Source organism: Siphateles boraxobius, unplaced genomic scaffold, assembly GCF_051911475.1.
Source record: "Siphateles boraxobius isolate OS27281-9 unplaced genomic scaffold, OSU_SipBor_1 24, whole genome shotgun sequence".
Lineage (NCBI taxonomy): Eukaryota > Metazoa > Chordata > Actinopteri > Cypriniformes > Leuciscidae > Siphateles > Siphateles boraxobius.
The window spans coordinates 10,551,952-10,570,637 of NW_027508855.1; the positions used below are offsets into that span (position 1 = coordinate 10,551,952).

The 18,686-nt window shown below is 41.0% G+C and overlaps 1 protein-coding gene across 2 annotated transcripts in view; it reads right to left on the reverse strand.

The window, feature by feature from the left end:
• The window catches only part of sgsm1a (small G protein signaling modulator 1a), a 61,826-nt gene extending 43,140 nt beyond the window's left edge, over positions 1–18,686 (reverse strand). For both annotated transcript variants that reach the window (XM_077241370.1, XM_077241369.1), the window contains exons 1-2: positions 18,588–18,686; positions 18,429–18,472 (exon numbers count right to left, since the gene is read on the reverse strand). In XM_077241370.1, the coding sequence (XP_077097485.1) occupies positions 18,429–18,472; positions 18,588–18,606 (63 nt within the window). In that variant the 5' untranslated portion in view covers positions 18,607–18,686. The remainder of the gene's footprint in view (positions 1–18,428; positions 18,473–18,587) is intronic.

Consider the following 18,686-nt stretch of genomic DNA (forward strand, 5'->3'; position numbering starts at 1 on the left):
AGGAGGCCGTGGCCAATCATCTCTGCCCGCCCTCCACCACCGGATGGAAAGCCAAAGCTTCCCACCCCTCGAAGCCTACGCCACCGCCGGCCAAGCTGCATCAGCGCTTCACTCAATGGCGGTACTTCAAGTGTTCCAAGCCAAGCTTCTCCGCTCTATGGACGAGTCTGGCCCCGAACCCGAAGCCTTCAGGGACCTACGCAGCGCAACTGATATAGCTCTGCGAGCCACGAAGGCCACCGCCCAGTCTATTGGCCGTGCCATGGCTAACTTGACTGTTCTCAAGCGCCATCTGTGGTTAACTCTGACGGAGATGAAGGACGCGGATAAGGCGCCATTTCTCGACGCGCCTATCTCCACCAGCGGGCTGTTTGGACCGGCGGTTAAGGGTTTCGCCGAACGCTTCACTGAGGCACAGAACGCTTCACAAGCTATGCGCCATTTCCTGCCCAAGCGCTCCAGCTCATCGCAGAGCAGACAGAGACCGCCGCAGCCGCAGCGGGCTAGAACAGCTCCCACCGCCTCTCAGCCCGCGCCTCAGGCTGACGCTCGACGCCACTCGCACTCTCACAACCGCAAGCCGCCTTCTGAGCGACGGGGTCCTCGGCCCAAGATTGTGCTGAACCCTGAGCCTCGAAAGCCGTCCTAGCCACAGGAATTTGAAGAGAGAGTGCGTGTCTCGCAAAAGCCGGACCACTCTCTCTGCAAAAGCTCAAACATTACCCAGTCCCCTTACAGGCGGCTGGATATGTCCATACAGCAGTCAATGGGCCAGTCAAAGAGCTCGCTCACCTGCAAACAAACGCCTTAGTGCAAATGTCACTAAGGGTTCACATGTCCACAAAGTGTGCATTCCCAGATACTGTCAAAACAGTGGCAAATTCATTCCCAGCTCAGGCTGCGCGCCCCATGAATGTAGATCACGTGCCTACGGTCATGTACGCACCACTACACACAAGCACTGTTCACACAGTTATAAATTCACCCCCAGTAAAAGCGGGAAACATTATAAAAGTGACGAGTGTGCCTACCACTGTTTATGCACCCCCACTTATAAACACTGTCCTTACAGTGTCAAACACAACCCCAGCTCAGGCTGCGAGTTTTACAGACACAGCGCGCGCTGTTGTAATCACACACGCGCCCATTCACTCAGCTGCTCAGCGCGCGCCCGCGCCTCTGAGAGCTATGAGCTCAGGCGATTCGCTGGCCGGGTCTCTACGTCACAGCGGCCCGCCCCTAGCCTGTATTCAGCCCATATCTGTACACGCAGCGGCATGGGAAAACATTCCAGATATGCCGAAATGGGTATTGAATATAGTAAAGCACGGATACTCGCTCCAGTTCGCTCGCAGACCACCACGTTTTACGACTGTGGTCGAGACGAAAGTGAGAAAAGAGTGTTCACATGTTCTACGCACCGAGGTGCGCAAACTAATAGAAAAGGGCGCTGTGGAAACTGTTCCCCCTCTATGAGCGAGGAAGGTTTTTACAGCCGCTATTTTCTCGTCCCGAAAAAGGATGGCGGTCTCCGCCCCATCCTAGATCTCAGACACCTGAACAAAGCACTAATGATTCGCTCGTTCATAATGTTAACAACCAAGCATATCCTCGCGCAAGTACGCCCAGGAGATTGGTTTCTCTCAGTGGATCTGAAAGATGCTTACTTTCACATTCCAATAGCGCCTCATCACAGGCCTTTTCTGAGATTCGCTTTCGAGGGACAGTCTTACCAGTACACAGCACTTCCGTTCGGCCTGTCCCTGGCTCCCCGTACATTCACGAAATGTATGGATGCAGCACTTTCCCCCTTGAGACGAAGGGGAGTGCGAATACTGAATTATCTCGGCGATTGACTGGTCCTAGCACAATCAGAGAGTCAGTTAATAACACACAGATCTTGGATTATCAGCCATTTAAAATGCCTGGGTCTAAGAATCAATTTTGCAAAAAGCATACTATCTCCCAGCCAGAGCATTCCTTTCCTGGGAATAGTTCTAGACTCGATGCAAATGACAGCGTGTCTCTCATCAGAGCGCGCCCCCCCGTCAAGCGGTTTCAGAGGATGCTCGGTCTCATGGCCTCAGCATCGGCCGTACTCCAGCTAGGATTGTTGCATATGCGCCCTCTTCAACGCTGGCTCAAGAGCCGCGTCCCTTCTCACGCGTGGCGTTCGGGCCACCTTTTAGTCAGAGCGAACCACGGCAGTATAAAAGCCCTGACGCACTGGAAAGCCGCCGACTGGTACCAGTCAGGCGTGAGTCTGGGTGTGAACACAAGGAGAAAGATGATAACGACAGATGCCTCCAAAATAGGCTGGGGGGCCCTTTACAAGGGCAGGCCTGTCTCCGGCTTTTGGTCAAACCCGGAGAAGCGCCTACACATAAACTGTCTGGAGATGAAAGCGGTCGCTTTGGCTCTCAGAGCCCTGCTTCCACATCTAAAAAAACGAACACGTCCTGGTCTGAACGGACAACATGACGGTAGTGTCGTACATAAATCGCCAGGGTGGACTCGGGTCGAGCTCCATGCATTCAATGGCCAGGAGACTCATTTTATGGTCCCAGCACAACTTGCGCTCGCTGAGAGCAGCGCATGTGCCAGGCGCCCTGAACCAGGGGGCAGACATGCTATCCAGAGACAAGATTCTCCCAGGAGAATGGGCTCTCAACCCGCTGACAATTCAGTGGTTATGGAAAACCTTTGGCAAAGCGGAGATCGACCTCTTCGCCTCCAAGGAGAACGCACACTGCTCTCTTTTCTTCACGAAAAGCACGGACGCACTCGCCCAGAGCTGGCCGAGCCGCCCCTTATATGCCTTTCCCCCGATCGCGATGCTGCCACAGGTCATCAGTTGGGTCAGAGAGGAGAAAAACGCAGTGCTTCTGATAGCCCCACTCTGGAAGAACCAAACATGGTTTCCAGATCTGATGCAAATGCAATCTGCACCACGGCCGATTCCACTGAGACCAGACCTCCTCAGTCAGGCCAGTGGGATGATATTTCATCCCCGCCCCGATCTGTGGGCCCTTCATGCATGGCCTCTCAACGGGTTCCCAGGAACCTCACGAGCGGCGCACTAAAAGCCATCGCTGAGGCGCGGGCGCCCTCCACGAGACGCTTATATGCTCAGAAATGGAAAGTGTTCAGTGACTGGTGTAATGCCAAGGGCCTGAACCCTGAAACATGCGAGATTACGAACGTACTCGCTTTTCTACAAGGGCTTCTGGAGGCGGGCCGTACCCCCTCCACGCTCAAAGTATATGTGGTGGCCATCACAGCGTCACACGACCCTGTAATGGAACGTCCATTGAGAAGAAACGACCTAATTATTCGTTTCCTAAGGGGCGCTAGGAGGATGAACCCTTCACGACCCCCCTCAGTGCCGATCTGGGACCTAGCTACTGTCCTAGACGCTCTTAAAGGGCCCCCGTTCGAACCACTCCGAACCGTGCACCTTAAACAGCTCTCGCTTAAGACTGCGCTCTTGCTGGCACTCACCTCGGTCAAGAGAGTGGGCGACATGCACACACTTTCGACAAGCGCTGCCTGCCTAGAATTCGGACCTAACGACTGCAGGGTCGTCCTTAGACCGAAACACGGGTATATTCCTAAAGTGCTCACCACTCCCTTCAGAGCACAGGTTATCTCCCTAACTGCGCTATCGTCTCCAGCAGACGAACACGACGCTAATCTACTCTGCCCCGTTAGGGCTCTCAGAGTGTATTTGGAGTGTTCTGCCCTATTCAGACAGACAGAACAACTGTTTGTATGCTTTGGCGGCCGTACGAAAGGTTCCGCAGTTTCAAAGCAGAGAATCTCTCACTGGATAGTTGAGGCTATAGCACGGGCTTATGAAGCTAAGGGACTTCAATGCCCCTGGGGAGCCAAAGCACACTCCACCAGGAGTGTGGCTTCTTCCTGGGCATGGTCGAGCGGGATACCGATCGAGGATATTTGTGCGGCGGCAGGCTGGGCCTCACCGTCCACATTTATCAGGTTCTACAACCTACAGGTCCCGACATTGCATTCCAATGTACTATCAGCATGATGCTAGTTGAACTACGAGTTCGTATCTAGATTATGTATGTGCTTGTGTCACACTGAGCGCCTTCTAGCCGCTCTGTATTTTTTCCCACATATAAAGCTCGCCTCTGCCGGCTAGTTGGATGATAACTTTGCTTTTCAGCTCAGGCACCTGCCTCTGGCTATCATAAGGCGAAGTTCAGCACGCACAGCGTTTTGCATGGTGTTCCCATAGCGTAAGCTACTTACGCAATAGGAGAGACCTCTCGAAAGGGAACGACTCGGTTACTAACGTAACCTCGGTTCCCTGAGAGGAGGGAACGAGTATTGCGTAAGCTGCCGTGCTTGCGCTTGGTTAGTTCGCTTCAGTCGTTTTAACCTAAAGAACTCTCATGACGGGGCGCCCAATAAATAGCTCTTGGCCACGCCCATCTTGGCAGGCTCTGACGCGCGCGGGCGCGAAGCGCGCTCATTGGTCGCGCATTCAGAGTCGCCCCGTCATTGGTTCGAGCAAGTTGCCGCAGCACAGCCAATGACCGAGCTTCCTTCGTTCATTGCTGTCAGCTGTGCAGCTGCAATAAGTTTTACATAAAGACTTCAATATTCTCGAGAAAAGGAGTTTTCCCATAGCGTAAGCTACTTACGCAATACTCGTTCCCTCCTCTCAGGAACCGAGGTTACGTTAGTAACCGAGTCGTTTTTCTTGTATTTTTAATTAAATAAATGCAGCCTTGGTGAGGCTTCTTTCAAAACACACAAAAATCTGAGAATTAAGCAAAAGTCACCATTTGCATTGCAGTCTAATCTAGATATATAAAAGATCCAATTTTTCCTTGAAACAGCTATTAAAATTAATCACATTTTGTTCATCACATGCTGCGCTTGTGAAATCAAAGTAACTCAGGTTGTAAGTACGCAAATCAGAACAAAAACCTAGGTTTACAAATGTGCAGTTTGAAATCTTAAAACCTGATAAACCAGTATCAATTATTATTGTAAGGTAAAGCATTAACTGTGTTAAAACGAGCAAGAAAAGCCGATTCTGACATTTACTCCCTGACCTTCTCTTGCATTTGCCCATAACTAATGCAGCAGGACAAGACAAGCTCTTCAGAGCAACACTTGTTGATTTGGTGTGACCCCACTGCTCTGAGAAAGAGTCAAGGTCTTTCTGGCATTTTATTTCCCAAAATATGGCATTTAAAAAACCTAAAATATATATTTCTAACAAACTACTTAATCTCAAACCACCTGTCAAAACAAGAGTTTAATGTTGACTATTCTGATACGATTTTTGAAAGTGCTTTACTTCTTGAAAAAGACTTTCTACATCCACATGCTTGACACAGACGGTGAAATCTCATCCAGTGTATTGATTTCTTCTCACGTTCTATTTATTCAATACATAGCAGTTCCAATCAACTTAACATCAAGAGTTTTAAGGGGTGATAGAATGCAGAACCAAGTTTACCTTGGCATAGTTGAATAACAGCAGCTCGGTGGGTATAATGGCCATACACAGAATCTCAAAATCCTATGTCACCTCCTTAATATGAAAATCTCAAAACTTTAAACTGCAGCTGTAAAACGGTCAGATCTCAAATCAGCTCAGATGTGACGCAACACTTGGGAGATTTCCTTATTTGGAACTGGTCTGTACCTTTGTTACGCCCCTAAATTTGCATACACACTGCACACTTTCTGGGCCCAGTTATATCAATGGTTGCCGTGAAGTCAGACACAGTTTAGCCGGTGCACTAAGTTTACTGCTTCTGGAATTACAAATAAGAAAGTTTGGATGTTTTTAAAGGATCTTCAAAATGAGTCACGGTCATTACTGCAGTGTTCCCGGGTGTACAGGGAATGTTGGCACTTTTCATTGTCTTCCCAAGGAACCAAACATTCAACGGCATGGTGTTTTTATACAACAAGATCCCTGTGAGCTTCAACATGAAATTATCAAAATGTTTGAACCGTTTCGACAACCTTGGACAGTTTCAAGAAGGCTTTTCTACACGCCTACTTCTGAAAAGAGGTGCTGTTCCGACCATGTTGACATAACTACCGCAAGCTGTAAGTAACGTTATGAGTTTGTCGCTAACAATTATTAACAATGCTATTCGTTATCTACTACCTGTAGTTATCTAGAAGGTACAGTTAGTGTGACGGTTTGGTTTAATTTAAATATTTATTCGATAGTAGTTTAGATACACTGGAATACACAGAGTACATCACAACGCACAAAAGACGCTTGCTGCCAAACAGATTCTCCCAGTCTGGCATCGCGTTATTATGTTTAGAGTTACAAGAGGTGTTTGTGTGTTCCATGTGATGTGTAGCATTATGATTGGTATTAGCAAGGGAGTGTTTCCAAGTTTACTATGATGACTGGGTACATCTAGCAATTCCATGAGTCATTCACAACAAATTAGCGAACTATATCCCATCAAGTGTAATCTCTATGTAGCCTACTGATTGCAGTTTGCCATATCATTGATTGGTCTATTCTCATGCAGCTTATCTAAATATTCATGAGCATACCATAAAAGGGAGAAAACCGCTCGTTTCATTCTGGGGCTATTTCTCAGGGTTGCACTAGGGCGTATAAAAGAGCCACCGCCCACCAGGGCATTTTCAGCCCAACCGATGTTACATACCCTATTTCGAGCCCTTAAGGAACAGTGTGACATACCCTATAAAATCATTCTATCACCCCTTTAAACACCATGTTTGACTCACCTGAGCACTATACATAACACTGGAGGTAAATGTTTCTCCTCTTCCATACCATAGAATCCCACCTATCCATACCTCCAGAGAGGGAGAAAGATAAAGGATGCAAAGGAAACACTTTCGCTGAGAGACCACATGACTTGCACTCAACAGATCAGGACAGTATGATTCACAAAGGTGCGGATCAGAAGCAGAACCACAGAACAAAAGCCAGTATTTTTAGAAACAGGCATACATTTTGTGACACCAAGAAGATATAAGATTGTGATTGCAAAAGAACAAATTCTACTGAAATGTTTAAGGCTGGCTTGACATTTTAACATCGGTGTCCGTTGTTATGACTATAGTTTTTTCTCTCCCTTCTAAGACACGAAAATACTGTAAAGCAATATCTGAAATAGAATTTAAAAGAAATGTCAGTTGTTATCATCCTTAGTGGTGCTTGATTCATGCTATTGACCTGAATGATACTACAAAATGTGCAGCTTCAGTAGAGGTGGAAGAATGGTATAGGGTCATGCTTCATGCATATTTAACCAATAAAGCCAATTGGGAGTCTGCATACACTAGAAAGAGAGGAGAGAGAGAAAAAAATTTGCTGGACTGATGAGTTGAGCTAGAGGACAGCATGCCAGGCAGTCTTGTTGATGAACCCTTCAGTGCATCTTTCATGAGGTTAGAAGTTCATGAAAGCTCTTACTTTGTGGCTGACTCAATACACAGATAAACAAATGAGATGTTCAGCTCTCCATTACAGGGATACACAAATCCGATACGGGCACCGATACTGACCTTTTTTAATGGATCTAGTGACTCTAATGTAACCAATTAAAAATAGTGTGTGTCAGTCATAAAAACCACCATTAAATTGGATACAACTTGCACACTATTCCACGTTTTCTTAAAGGGATAGTTCACTCAAAGTTACAATTACACTACTGTTCAAAAGTTTGGGGCCGGTAAGAGTTAAGAAAATTACAGCTTAAAATTGATCAAAGGTCACAGTAAAGACATTTTTTTTAAATGTAATTTCAAATAAATGCTGTTCTTTTGAACTTTCCATTAAATCCAAAAATAATTATTATTTTTTCCAACACCAAATCAGCATATTAGAATGATTTCTGAAGGATCATGTGACACTGACGACTGGAGTAATGATGCTGAAAATTCAGCTTTGCCATCACAGAAATAAATTGCATTTTAAAATATATATACAGTTAGGTCCATATAAATTAGGACACGGCACATTTTTTTATTTTTCAGGTATTTACCAAAACATATTCAAGCTATAGTTATATAATGGATATGGGCTGAAAGTGCACACTCAAAGGTTTAATTTGATGGTATTTAAATACAAATTGGAGGAAGGGTTTAGGAAGTACAGCTCTTGAGAGTAGTGGGAATATACTGTCTGAACAGATTCAGCCAAATGCAGCAAAGTTGGTTGGAAGGCGGTTCACAGTACAGATGGACAATGAGCCGAGTCAATCACCTGATCTCAACCCGATCAAGCATGTATTTCACTTGCTGAAGGCAAAACTAGGCAGAAAGACCCACGAACAAACAACAACTGAAGACAGCTGCAGTTAAGGCCTGGCACTGCATCACAAAGCAAGAAACCAGGTCTTTGGTGATGTCCATGAGTTCCAGACTTCAGGCAGTCATTGGGTTTCATTCATGAAACACGAGCAGAACGAATTTTTGTGTAAATCGTGTGTAAAGTGGCTCTGGCGTAAATTTTCGGATTCATTAAAATGTTCGTATTTTCCAAATGTTAGTTGGTACGCAAGAAATCTACACCTGCTCCCAGCCACGCGTAAATAATGCGCTTAACACCCGAACGTTTTGCTCATTAATAAGGCAGCATTTTAATTCACCTTAATCGGGGACATATTTACACAGCATTTTGAAAAAATATTATATAGGCTATATTATTAAATACGGTTCTTCTTATTATGATAGCCAGTAATAGCATCTGCGATGGTGGTCCTTCTCCAGTTTTAATACGATTTTTCCGAAGTGAACTAATTCGTTTTTTGCTCTCAAGCTTAATGTCGAACCATTTTCTTCTCACTTCAGGGAATGTTCGATTAACAGATGAAACTCCATTGACTGCATCTGTAATATGCTGCCAGGCTTCCTTTTTTTTTTAGGACCCGATACGCCACTATGTACGCTTGAAAAAAAATGTGGCGTTTTGAATGAACTTCTGATAATAAAACTTCAATTTCTGAATCTGAGAAATTTTTCTTTTTCATTCGCATTCATGTCATAATATGATGCCCATATATAGTTGTCAGTCGGATTTAATGGGCGGGATTTATGGTAATTGAGAATGAACGTGCACGCGCATCCCATTTACGACTGATTGGAATTCATTAACACACACACACACATTTCACGATCACATCTGATGTTTACGAAGTATTTGTGAATCAGGAGAAGAGTTTTCGGGAAGGTCTCTTTACGCGCAAATCACTCGCATATTTACTCGTATATTTACGAATGTTTCATGAATGAGACTCATTGTCTGCAAAGGATTCTCAACAAAATATTAAAAATAAACATTTTATTTGTGATTATATTAATTTGTCCAATTACATTTGAGCCCCTGAAAATGGAGAGATTGTGTATAAAAATGGTTGCAGTTTCTAAAATGTTTACTTGATATTTTTGTTCAACCTATTGAAATAAGCGTGAAAGTCTGCACTTCAAATTTATCCTGATTGTTTCATTAAAATTTTATTCTGGTGGCATACAGAGCCAAAAGTATGAAAATTGTGCCTGTGTCCAAATATATATGGACCTAACTGTATATTTTTTAAGTTGTAATAATATTTCACAATACTATTAAATACAGTCTTGGTGAGCACAAGAGACTTTTCAAAAACAATAAAACTTACCAAGCCCAAACTATAAATAAACGGATCTATAAATATTCAAAATTGATCAAGAGAAAAAAAATCTGTTCTAATATCAGATTTGTACTTGATTAGAGTCACTAGGCTGATACTCGGATTTCTGTTACCGCAATCAGTATAAGAAAAGAAATTCTTGTTTGGATTGCTCCTATTGTTTGCTCCTACTCTCAGGAGCCTTTTGATAATTTCTTCAACAGAGATAATATTTTAAGGATACCAAAAAACAAAAAGACAACAACATTCATACATCAGTGGGTGCATTGCCATGGCTGAATTAAAGATCCCTGATGCGATAAGAGCAAATAAATCCATCAATAAATGTTTACTATTGGATTTTAAACTCTTATAAATCAGCCTCATTTAGGCTATAGTGTGCATTGTAGAGACTCTGTCATGCTGTGTGTGTGTGTGTGTGTGTGTGTGTGTGTGTGTGTGTGTGTGTGTGTGTGCGTGTGTGTGTGTGTGTGTGTGTGTGTGTGTGTGTGTGTGTGTGAGACTGTAGAAGTCTATTTGGAGCTCAGCTGTCCCTGATGTCTCAGCAGCATGACAAAGGTTTCCATGGAGATAGCATGGAAAGTCTCACAGCTTGGGTTGCCAAGTTACTTCCCAAATGTGTTGGCACCACATTAAACTGTTGCTTAAACTCTGAGCAGACCCCGATGAACAAATCCGACTATGAATAGGAATGGCATTTGCCACTATTTTTTCCAAAAGCACAAAAACGATTTGCCACATATTACCACGCTTTTCATCACCCTGAGAGAGCGAATGTGTGAATTGAAAGGCTAAGAGGTTGAGTGGATTATTACACTACTCCGTAAGAACAGGCAAATTCACACAGTGAAAGCAATTACAGTCCCAATCATACTTCAGCTGTCAATGGACAACAAATCCACAGGACTCTCATTTGGTGTTATGTAATATTAGTATTATCTGACATTTACTGCTGCCACGGTTTATAAAACACAAAAATTTAATACTTTTAAACCGAAGGCCACCCTTTAAAGGGATAGTCCACCCAAAAATTAAAATTAGCCCACAAATACAATCGGAGTTACTTAAAAAAAATGTCCTGGCTCTTCCCAGCTTTATATTGGCAGTGAATGCCCGTTTCTGTTTTGAAGTCCATAAAAGTGCATCTATCCATCATAAAAGTGCTCCACACGGCTCCGGGGGTTCATAAAGGCCTTCTGAAGCAAAGCGATGTGTTTGTGTAAGAAAAGTATTCATATTTAACAAGTTACAAAGTAAAATTCTAGCTTCCGGCCAAACAGTCATATGCAGTCTACTTGCGCCTAGGGCACAAACGACACAACTTGTGATGCCGGAAGTAGCACAGCGCTTCATGGCGTAGCGTAAATATCAGCAGTGAGTCGCATTACTCATATAAGTTGCGCTTTAGACTTAAGTGGAATCTCTATGTTTGTGTGGCCGGAAGCTAGTTATTTTACTTTATAAAGTTTTAAATATAAATATTTTTCTTACACAAATGCATCGCTTAATTTCAGAAGGCATTTATTAACCCCCCGGAGCCGTGTGGAGCACTTTTTTGATGGGTATATGCACTTTTAAGGATATTAAAACAGAAACAGCCATTATAAAGCTAGGAAGAGCAAGGACATTTTTTAATATAACTCCGATTCTATTCATCTGAAAGAAAAATTCTATATGTCAATGTTGGCTTCATTCATCAGCTGAAAAAAAAATACAAGTGATTCCAAACGATATTGTTTCTCTGTGCCGTTATTGTTGTAGTTGTGGTGTAGACTCTGCTATTCTTTTACATCATGATTTTTAGAACTATATCTTTATTGTTATGATACTGATCATAACAGTATCATAACATATATGATAATGTCCTTATCGTCCTTGGTGTGAACATGCCAATGTGCTTGATGTTAGAAACTGATACTTCACCCTCAGCCTGACCTAGAAAGACTCCCAACACTCTGGAAAGCATCCTGCCCAGTGCCAGTACCCAAACCTCCTTTTTTATTGATATATTTATTATCATGTGCCATCTAGGTCTAGATGCTGTAACACCACAACCTCCTTGGAGCAATAAAAATCATAAAAAATACTGCCACATTCTGCGTTATTTAATCATATCAAGCGTGCAAATCAATTGTGAACATAGCAAAATGCATTATACAGTATCACATAGCCCCTAATTATTTAGTTAGGCTGAAGAGAGACCAAAACATTGAAATGACGCCAAAGTGAGCTTTGAAAAAAGAAATGCACAATGGAAAGTTTGAATTTCCAAGGTATATATAAAATATATAGTTGAAGTTTCACACCATTAAAGATGCTCTGTGGGAGGTGTTGATCTAAATCAGTCCACGGACCCATATGGCTCTACAGGAATAGGTTTCATGTTTCTTGAAGAAACATTTCCCATGACACATACAGTGGATAGCATAAGTGAACACACCCATGCTAAAGTTGACTAAAAAGAGGAATAAAAAATCATCTTTTAGAAATTTATCTTAATGCCTTAATTTAAAAAATGAGGGAAAATCCAACCCTTAAGGACACCAATTTTGGAATTAAAAAAGCCCCACATCATCACATTCCCTTCAGCATACCTAGAGATTGGCATGGTGTTATTTCAGTTAGGCTAATAGCTGGTATGATTTGCATTGAGAGATGATCTTATGGAAAGTGGCCCATGCCAATCTCTAGGTATGCTGAAGGGAATGCGATGATGTGGGGCTTTTTTAATTCCAAAGGCCAAGGGAACTTTATCAGGATGCATAGTATCCTGGATCCATGAAATAACTGGCCTTTAAAAATAAAAATCTGCCTGCCTCTATGGGAATTTAACATAGGGGTATCCTGACTTATGCAACCTGTATTTTAAGGAAGAACATTTATTTATTTACGACACATTATTTATTAATAATGAAAATTGGTGTCCTTAAAAGTTGGATTTTTCCTCATTTTTTAAATTAAGGCATTAAGATCAATTTCTAAAAGATGATTTTTTTTATTCCTCTTTTTAGTCAACTTTAGCATGGGTGCGTTCACTTATGCTAGGCACTGCATGGTGTTAATGCACAGCAGGACCAATCACAAATATCTTGAAGCACAGTCTAAAATTGGACTACTTTACTATACTACAAGGGGATACATGTACAGCTTTTAGATCTGATTATTGATGGAACTATTTCATCACTAAACATTAAATGATGTTCTCTACAGATCTATTCTTTTATCCGCTCACTAATGCTATACCCTTGTAATGCCTTATTATACGGCTCTGATAAGTCATTTGAGACATACTGCAGCCAAATATATATTTGCATAATAACCAATAAACCGCATAATTGACTGTTGTCCAAGGCAACCCGATTTCCTTTGCAGCTTTGCTATTATTTCTCTTGTTGCACTCTGCGTTTCAATTCTTCTTACAAATAAATTTCTTACAAATAAATTCAAGTCACCAAGTCGTTATCTTTGTGGGTTAATTTAGCAAAAAAGCAGTTAGTCAGTTATTACCCCTTACCAAAGTTCCCTCCTTTCCTTTCTCCATAAACAAAAAGAAATACATTTTCAATCCTGGTCCTGAATGGGCTTTTCAGGTCTGAACATCTTGTATGTCGGTCTTATCTGACACACTGAGCTCAGTTAATAGACCTCTCTCCTAATGAGCCGATGATCTGTATCAGGTGCAGAGCTTTGCTCTGAATTTTCCTTTATTGCCCCCTGTGTTTTAAGAAAAAAGCAAGTAATTTGCTGCATCCGAACATGCCCACTTCCATACTATAAAGGCAAAAAACGTGAGCCGAGTAGTACGTCCCAGTTGTCAAAACAGCAGGTGAGTTCAAAACAGTGGGCGAAAAGTACTCGGATGACTTGCTACTTTTTTGCGAGATACTGAAGAGTGCATATGATGGACACTTTACTATCCCATTAGGCGACGGGAGAGAATTTTTTAATGGCAGTGAAGCCACGCAACTGATACCGTATAGGTCACATGACAATGACAATGGCGGATGTAGTACGTATTACTATATAATAATAAAATAATAATAATAAACTGCCTCTGGTCATCTGCCTTGCACCTTCAATTACTACCTTCAAATTCAAATTGAAAACTTATCTTTATTCCCTAGCATTTTAACATTATTTTGCTTTGTTTTTCTAGTCTGTGTTAGCTGGTTGTTTTCTGTTTTATTTGATACTATTTTTACTTTGTTCAGCACTTTGGATAGTTCTGCTATGTTTAAATGTGCTATATAAATAAAATTTACTTACTAATATTGCTATAATAATATAATAATGCTAAAGTATTATAACATAACATTTAATATATATATTTTTTTCATTTAAATAATAAGCCACTAATTATTTACAAAGGGGGAAAATGAATGAATGTACAGTGGACCTTGTACCATTACAGGCATATGACTCATCAGAGAGGATCTTGAAGAAACATTTCATCTCCTTAAGTTCATGTTTTAATACCAGGTGACCTGAATTCTATGCAATTTCATCTCCACCATCAAAAAACATTTATGCCCATTTCAACTATGCATTATTATATAAACTATAATAAACAAAGGAGTCTGAGTCTAAAGATAAGGTAAAATCTTATCATATAATATAATTTATTAAATAAATAAAAATAAAACGTAATATACAGTTGCAGTCGAAATTATTCAACCCCCATTGCAAATCAGGTTCATTGGCAAAATTTACAGAGTTTCAGCTGTTTGCAATGAACAAATCAAACAAAAGTAATTGAAATAGCTCAACACAAAACTGCACAAGTCATTAAAAGTTGCATTTTCAGTTAAATTTGGGGAAACCACTTGAAACATTTGTTGTGTTGAGCTATTTCAATTACTTTTGTTTGATTTGTATAGCAAACAGCTGAAAGTCTGTAAATTTTGCCAATAAACCTGATTTGCATGGGGGTCGAATAATTTCAATGGCAACTGTAAATTAATAGAATCTATAAATCTGAAACAAAATATTGCATATGGCTATATGTAAACCAATGTTTGATTCAACTGGAGTTGGTATTCAGAGATGCTAGACCTGAAAGATTTAAAACAGTCCAAATACAGCGCATTTATAAATAGTTCTTCTCGACCACATCAGCATAATATGCTTTTGTTTAATCACTTACAAATTCATTAGGTATAATGATTCTCAGTGACTCAGCACTTTAAGCTTTTTTTGGTTTGCTGATATTTGGCATGAGGTTTAAGTGTTTCTTGCACACACTGAAATAACATCTTGCGGAGTTGTTTTGTAAAAACAATTCAAACACTGGTCCCTGCTCACACAGATTAATTGGCTGATGGATTCTTAACAGAGTCTTTTACTGAGATACTAGGGATGGGCATTCGATTAAATTTTCTTAGTCGATCGTCGGGAGAATTAACGATCGACTATCGATTAATCATTAATATTTTTATATTCAAATTCATTATTTATTTAACTTTTTATAAATTAAAAAATGCAATGAAAATACAAACATACAGTGTGTTTTTCCTCGATTAGATCTTTATTACAAGGCTAAACTTGAAGATATATGCGCTGTGGTGCTCGAAAGCAACGGAACCTGCAGCTGCGAGTTGGCGTTCTTAAACAGAGACCCTCGTTTGTTCCAAAATAATAAATAATAAAAAAAAATCATGTTAAACAATAACTTAACCAAAAACATAATAATTCTTAGATCTGACAGGTTTTGTCAAAATGTAACTCAAAACTATCCGAGAACGGAGTCGAGAAAGAGGGTGAGAGATTAGCCTACCTACAGTAACAATCAATTAGGCTAGGCTACTTAACAAAGCCTCATAAAAAATAACTAGTAACTCACATACAACTTCTACACCAGTCTACTGATTTTTGTTGAGAAAGATCATTGCATTGCATCATTGATGACATGATCTGGGGTCAGACGCGACCGCAACCTGACCGTCAAGCCTCGTTTACACTTTCGCCTGGCTCTGCAGCGCGAGTCTCCGCAGACTGCTCGCGCACCTCCCCAAACAGACGAGGCGTTTATACTCGACGCGCTCGTCTGTGAAACACCGAATACCGCAATGACGTCATTTTTGCCGCGCTCACCTTCGCGCTCGTGCGGACGCGTCGAGTGTAAACAAGGCTTCAGTCCAGCCGCTGAAAACACCCGGTCTGAGGGGACTGACGTTGCCGGATGCACAGGTACCTCCGCACTAACTTGACCAGCCCGGGGAACACGTTCACTTTCCACTCACACTACGCAACGCAGCAGCATTAGTTTAATGACAATCGATAACAAATTAACCTGATCGACGAAATTCTTAATGATCAATAATCGATCGTCGATTAATCATGCCCATCCCTATGAGATACTATATGTTTTAGATCCTGAAAACAATGAGGCATGTTACATGATTTAATTAAGGCTGAATCTTTTGTGACCCCATAAAAATGACACTATCTTTTCAATCTTGGAAATTGTTAAAATCTCTAGAATCACTTAAGAAATATTATTTAGACTCTGTCTATGGCTATTCAATCTATTGTTTAATAAATGCTAATCAAGCACAAATACAATATTGACACGATGTAGGGTTTCAGTGCTGCCATGAACATCGAGAAAGCCTTAGAAATGCTTATCATACAAAGTCTTTACTTTAGAACCAGTCATTTTCAACACATTTACCATCTGTACAATACATACATCCCACACGATTCCTCAAACCAGTGCATAAAACGCGAAAAAAGGATGCAGATATTATGTTTGCAAGTGAAAGTCTAATCGACCAATCTAATGATGTTTCTATTAAAAAACACTTTTTCAACACCAGCTTTCATAGCATTTAAATAACTTTGCATAAAAATAAAAGTAGAAAAAAATAGCTATAATTCAGTTCAAGATGGATAAAGAGGTTCTTTGAGGATACTGATAAGCAATGGATTAAACTACCTTTGTTAAAGGAAGCTGAGAGAGAAAGGTAAACAAATGGAGGGCTGCTAGGTAGTGTGGAAAGGCTTTCTGCGCATGACCCTCTGCTTGTGTCAACACAGGTGTGGGGGGGAGGGAGAGGTAGAGAGAGAGAGAGAGAGAGAGAGAGAGAGAGAGAGAGAGAGAGAGAGAGAGAGAGAGAGAGAGAGAGAGAGAGAGAGAGCAAACAGATAGTGACAAGACACAGAATGAGCTTTTTTGTTGCTTTGACTATCCGCATCATATCAGCAATGTAATATCTGTAATGATGGTCTGCCGTAATTTTAGTTAACAGCTGCAAAAGGGTAAACATGCACCGCAAATGCCAAGTGACTCGAGGTGGCAGGTTTCAGGAAGCTTTGCTGTAAACACAGTGTGGTGGATCAAGAACACGTTTTCATTATACGGAGCACCATAAGGCGCAGGGTGAGAGTTCACCTCCCTCCACTCTTCTTGATTGGCGATATCAGTCATCATAATGTGTTTCAAGTGCCAAAATGTAATTTCATGCATCTACTGGGATACACTGAGACACAATGCAATGATAGATTATGGACCAGGCTCTGACTGCCAAGAACCTCAATTTGAGATGCCCAACCTTTGCAAAAAAGCAACAAACAGATGTAAAATTCATATTGATAGACAGACTGCATATGCTCAGTCTTGTAACTGGAACTTTTTCTCATAACTGCACTATAATTTCACATCGTTTGGGCAACACATGATGAGAACAAGGCTGGTGCATGGATGGACCATAATCTGTCATTTTGCACAAAGCTAAGAGTTTTATATTTAAAAACAGAAATATACCACAGTACCAGTGAGTGAGTCTGTGCTCTGACTGATAAGTACACACCTCATAATAGTGAACAATAAATCAAATTAGAATCCGTACAGGGCATGTGCAAATACTAGGAAATTATCTACAAATTCACACCCAAATTCATACAAAACCTCATCCATTGATCAAATGCTTAAACATAGACTTACATGCATGCATGCTTGCTTAACCCAAAAGGATTATTGAAACCTTTTAATCAAATGAAAGGACTGAAAGGCAAAGACAATACAATGCAATTTGTGGAGGCAACAAAATATAGGACTGGCCTCAAATCAATAGCACAAATCAATCAAAAGATGCCGTGAGCCTTAAACTGAATTTTACATGTCCAAAAAAAGATAATCTACTAACAAACTCAGCTATTTTTAATACTATCGGGCAGTTTAAACATGTAGAAATTGTTTATAGAATGTTTCTGGTTTGTTAAATGGAGATGTGGATGATATAGTAGCTACACTTGAACATAACGTAGGTCTTGGCATGTTAAAGGCACATTAAGCCATTACGAAATGTGTTATTTTAAAGCAAGATGTATTAAATATAATAATATAACATAAACCTGCAAATCTCATCCTCACTATTTTATTAATACAGACAGAAGTATGCTTTGCAAAGAAATACATAGTATGATAAAAGCTGGTATTAAGTTTGACAGCTTGATGGGGGAAAATATAAACAGCTGTAAAGCGTATTCACGAAAAAATAGACATGTAAAGAAGAATAAATAATTCATTATATAGGCTACTCTAGAATGGGGAGCGCCGATTTTTGCACAGTACAACAACAACTATACAAACAATTAAATCAAATAAAGATATGCTTAGTTTGCTTTCGCAGGTTTCTTTTAGATATAAGGTTAGCTCCGATGTTTGGTTAACTATCACACATTTTGTCTGAAATATGAGTCAGGGCGTTTCAGCCTAATGTTCACTTGGCTTTATTTGTTTTTACTATCACCTACCTCCTTCTTCACGTTTCGCAGCAATCTCTGACGGGTTTCGACTTCTAGGAACGGAAGAATGGTAGAAATATAATTTTTTTTAATGTGAATAAGTAAAGTAAAACGTGGGATATTGTGGTTTACAAGTGTTTGGGAAAAATGAAAGCAGAATATTCTCACCTGCTGTTGCGGTTGCCATGATTCTGGTTTTGAGCTCTCACGCGTTTCACTCCCCTGACGCTCGACACTCGACTGGATGAAGCCAAAGCTTTCTGACTG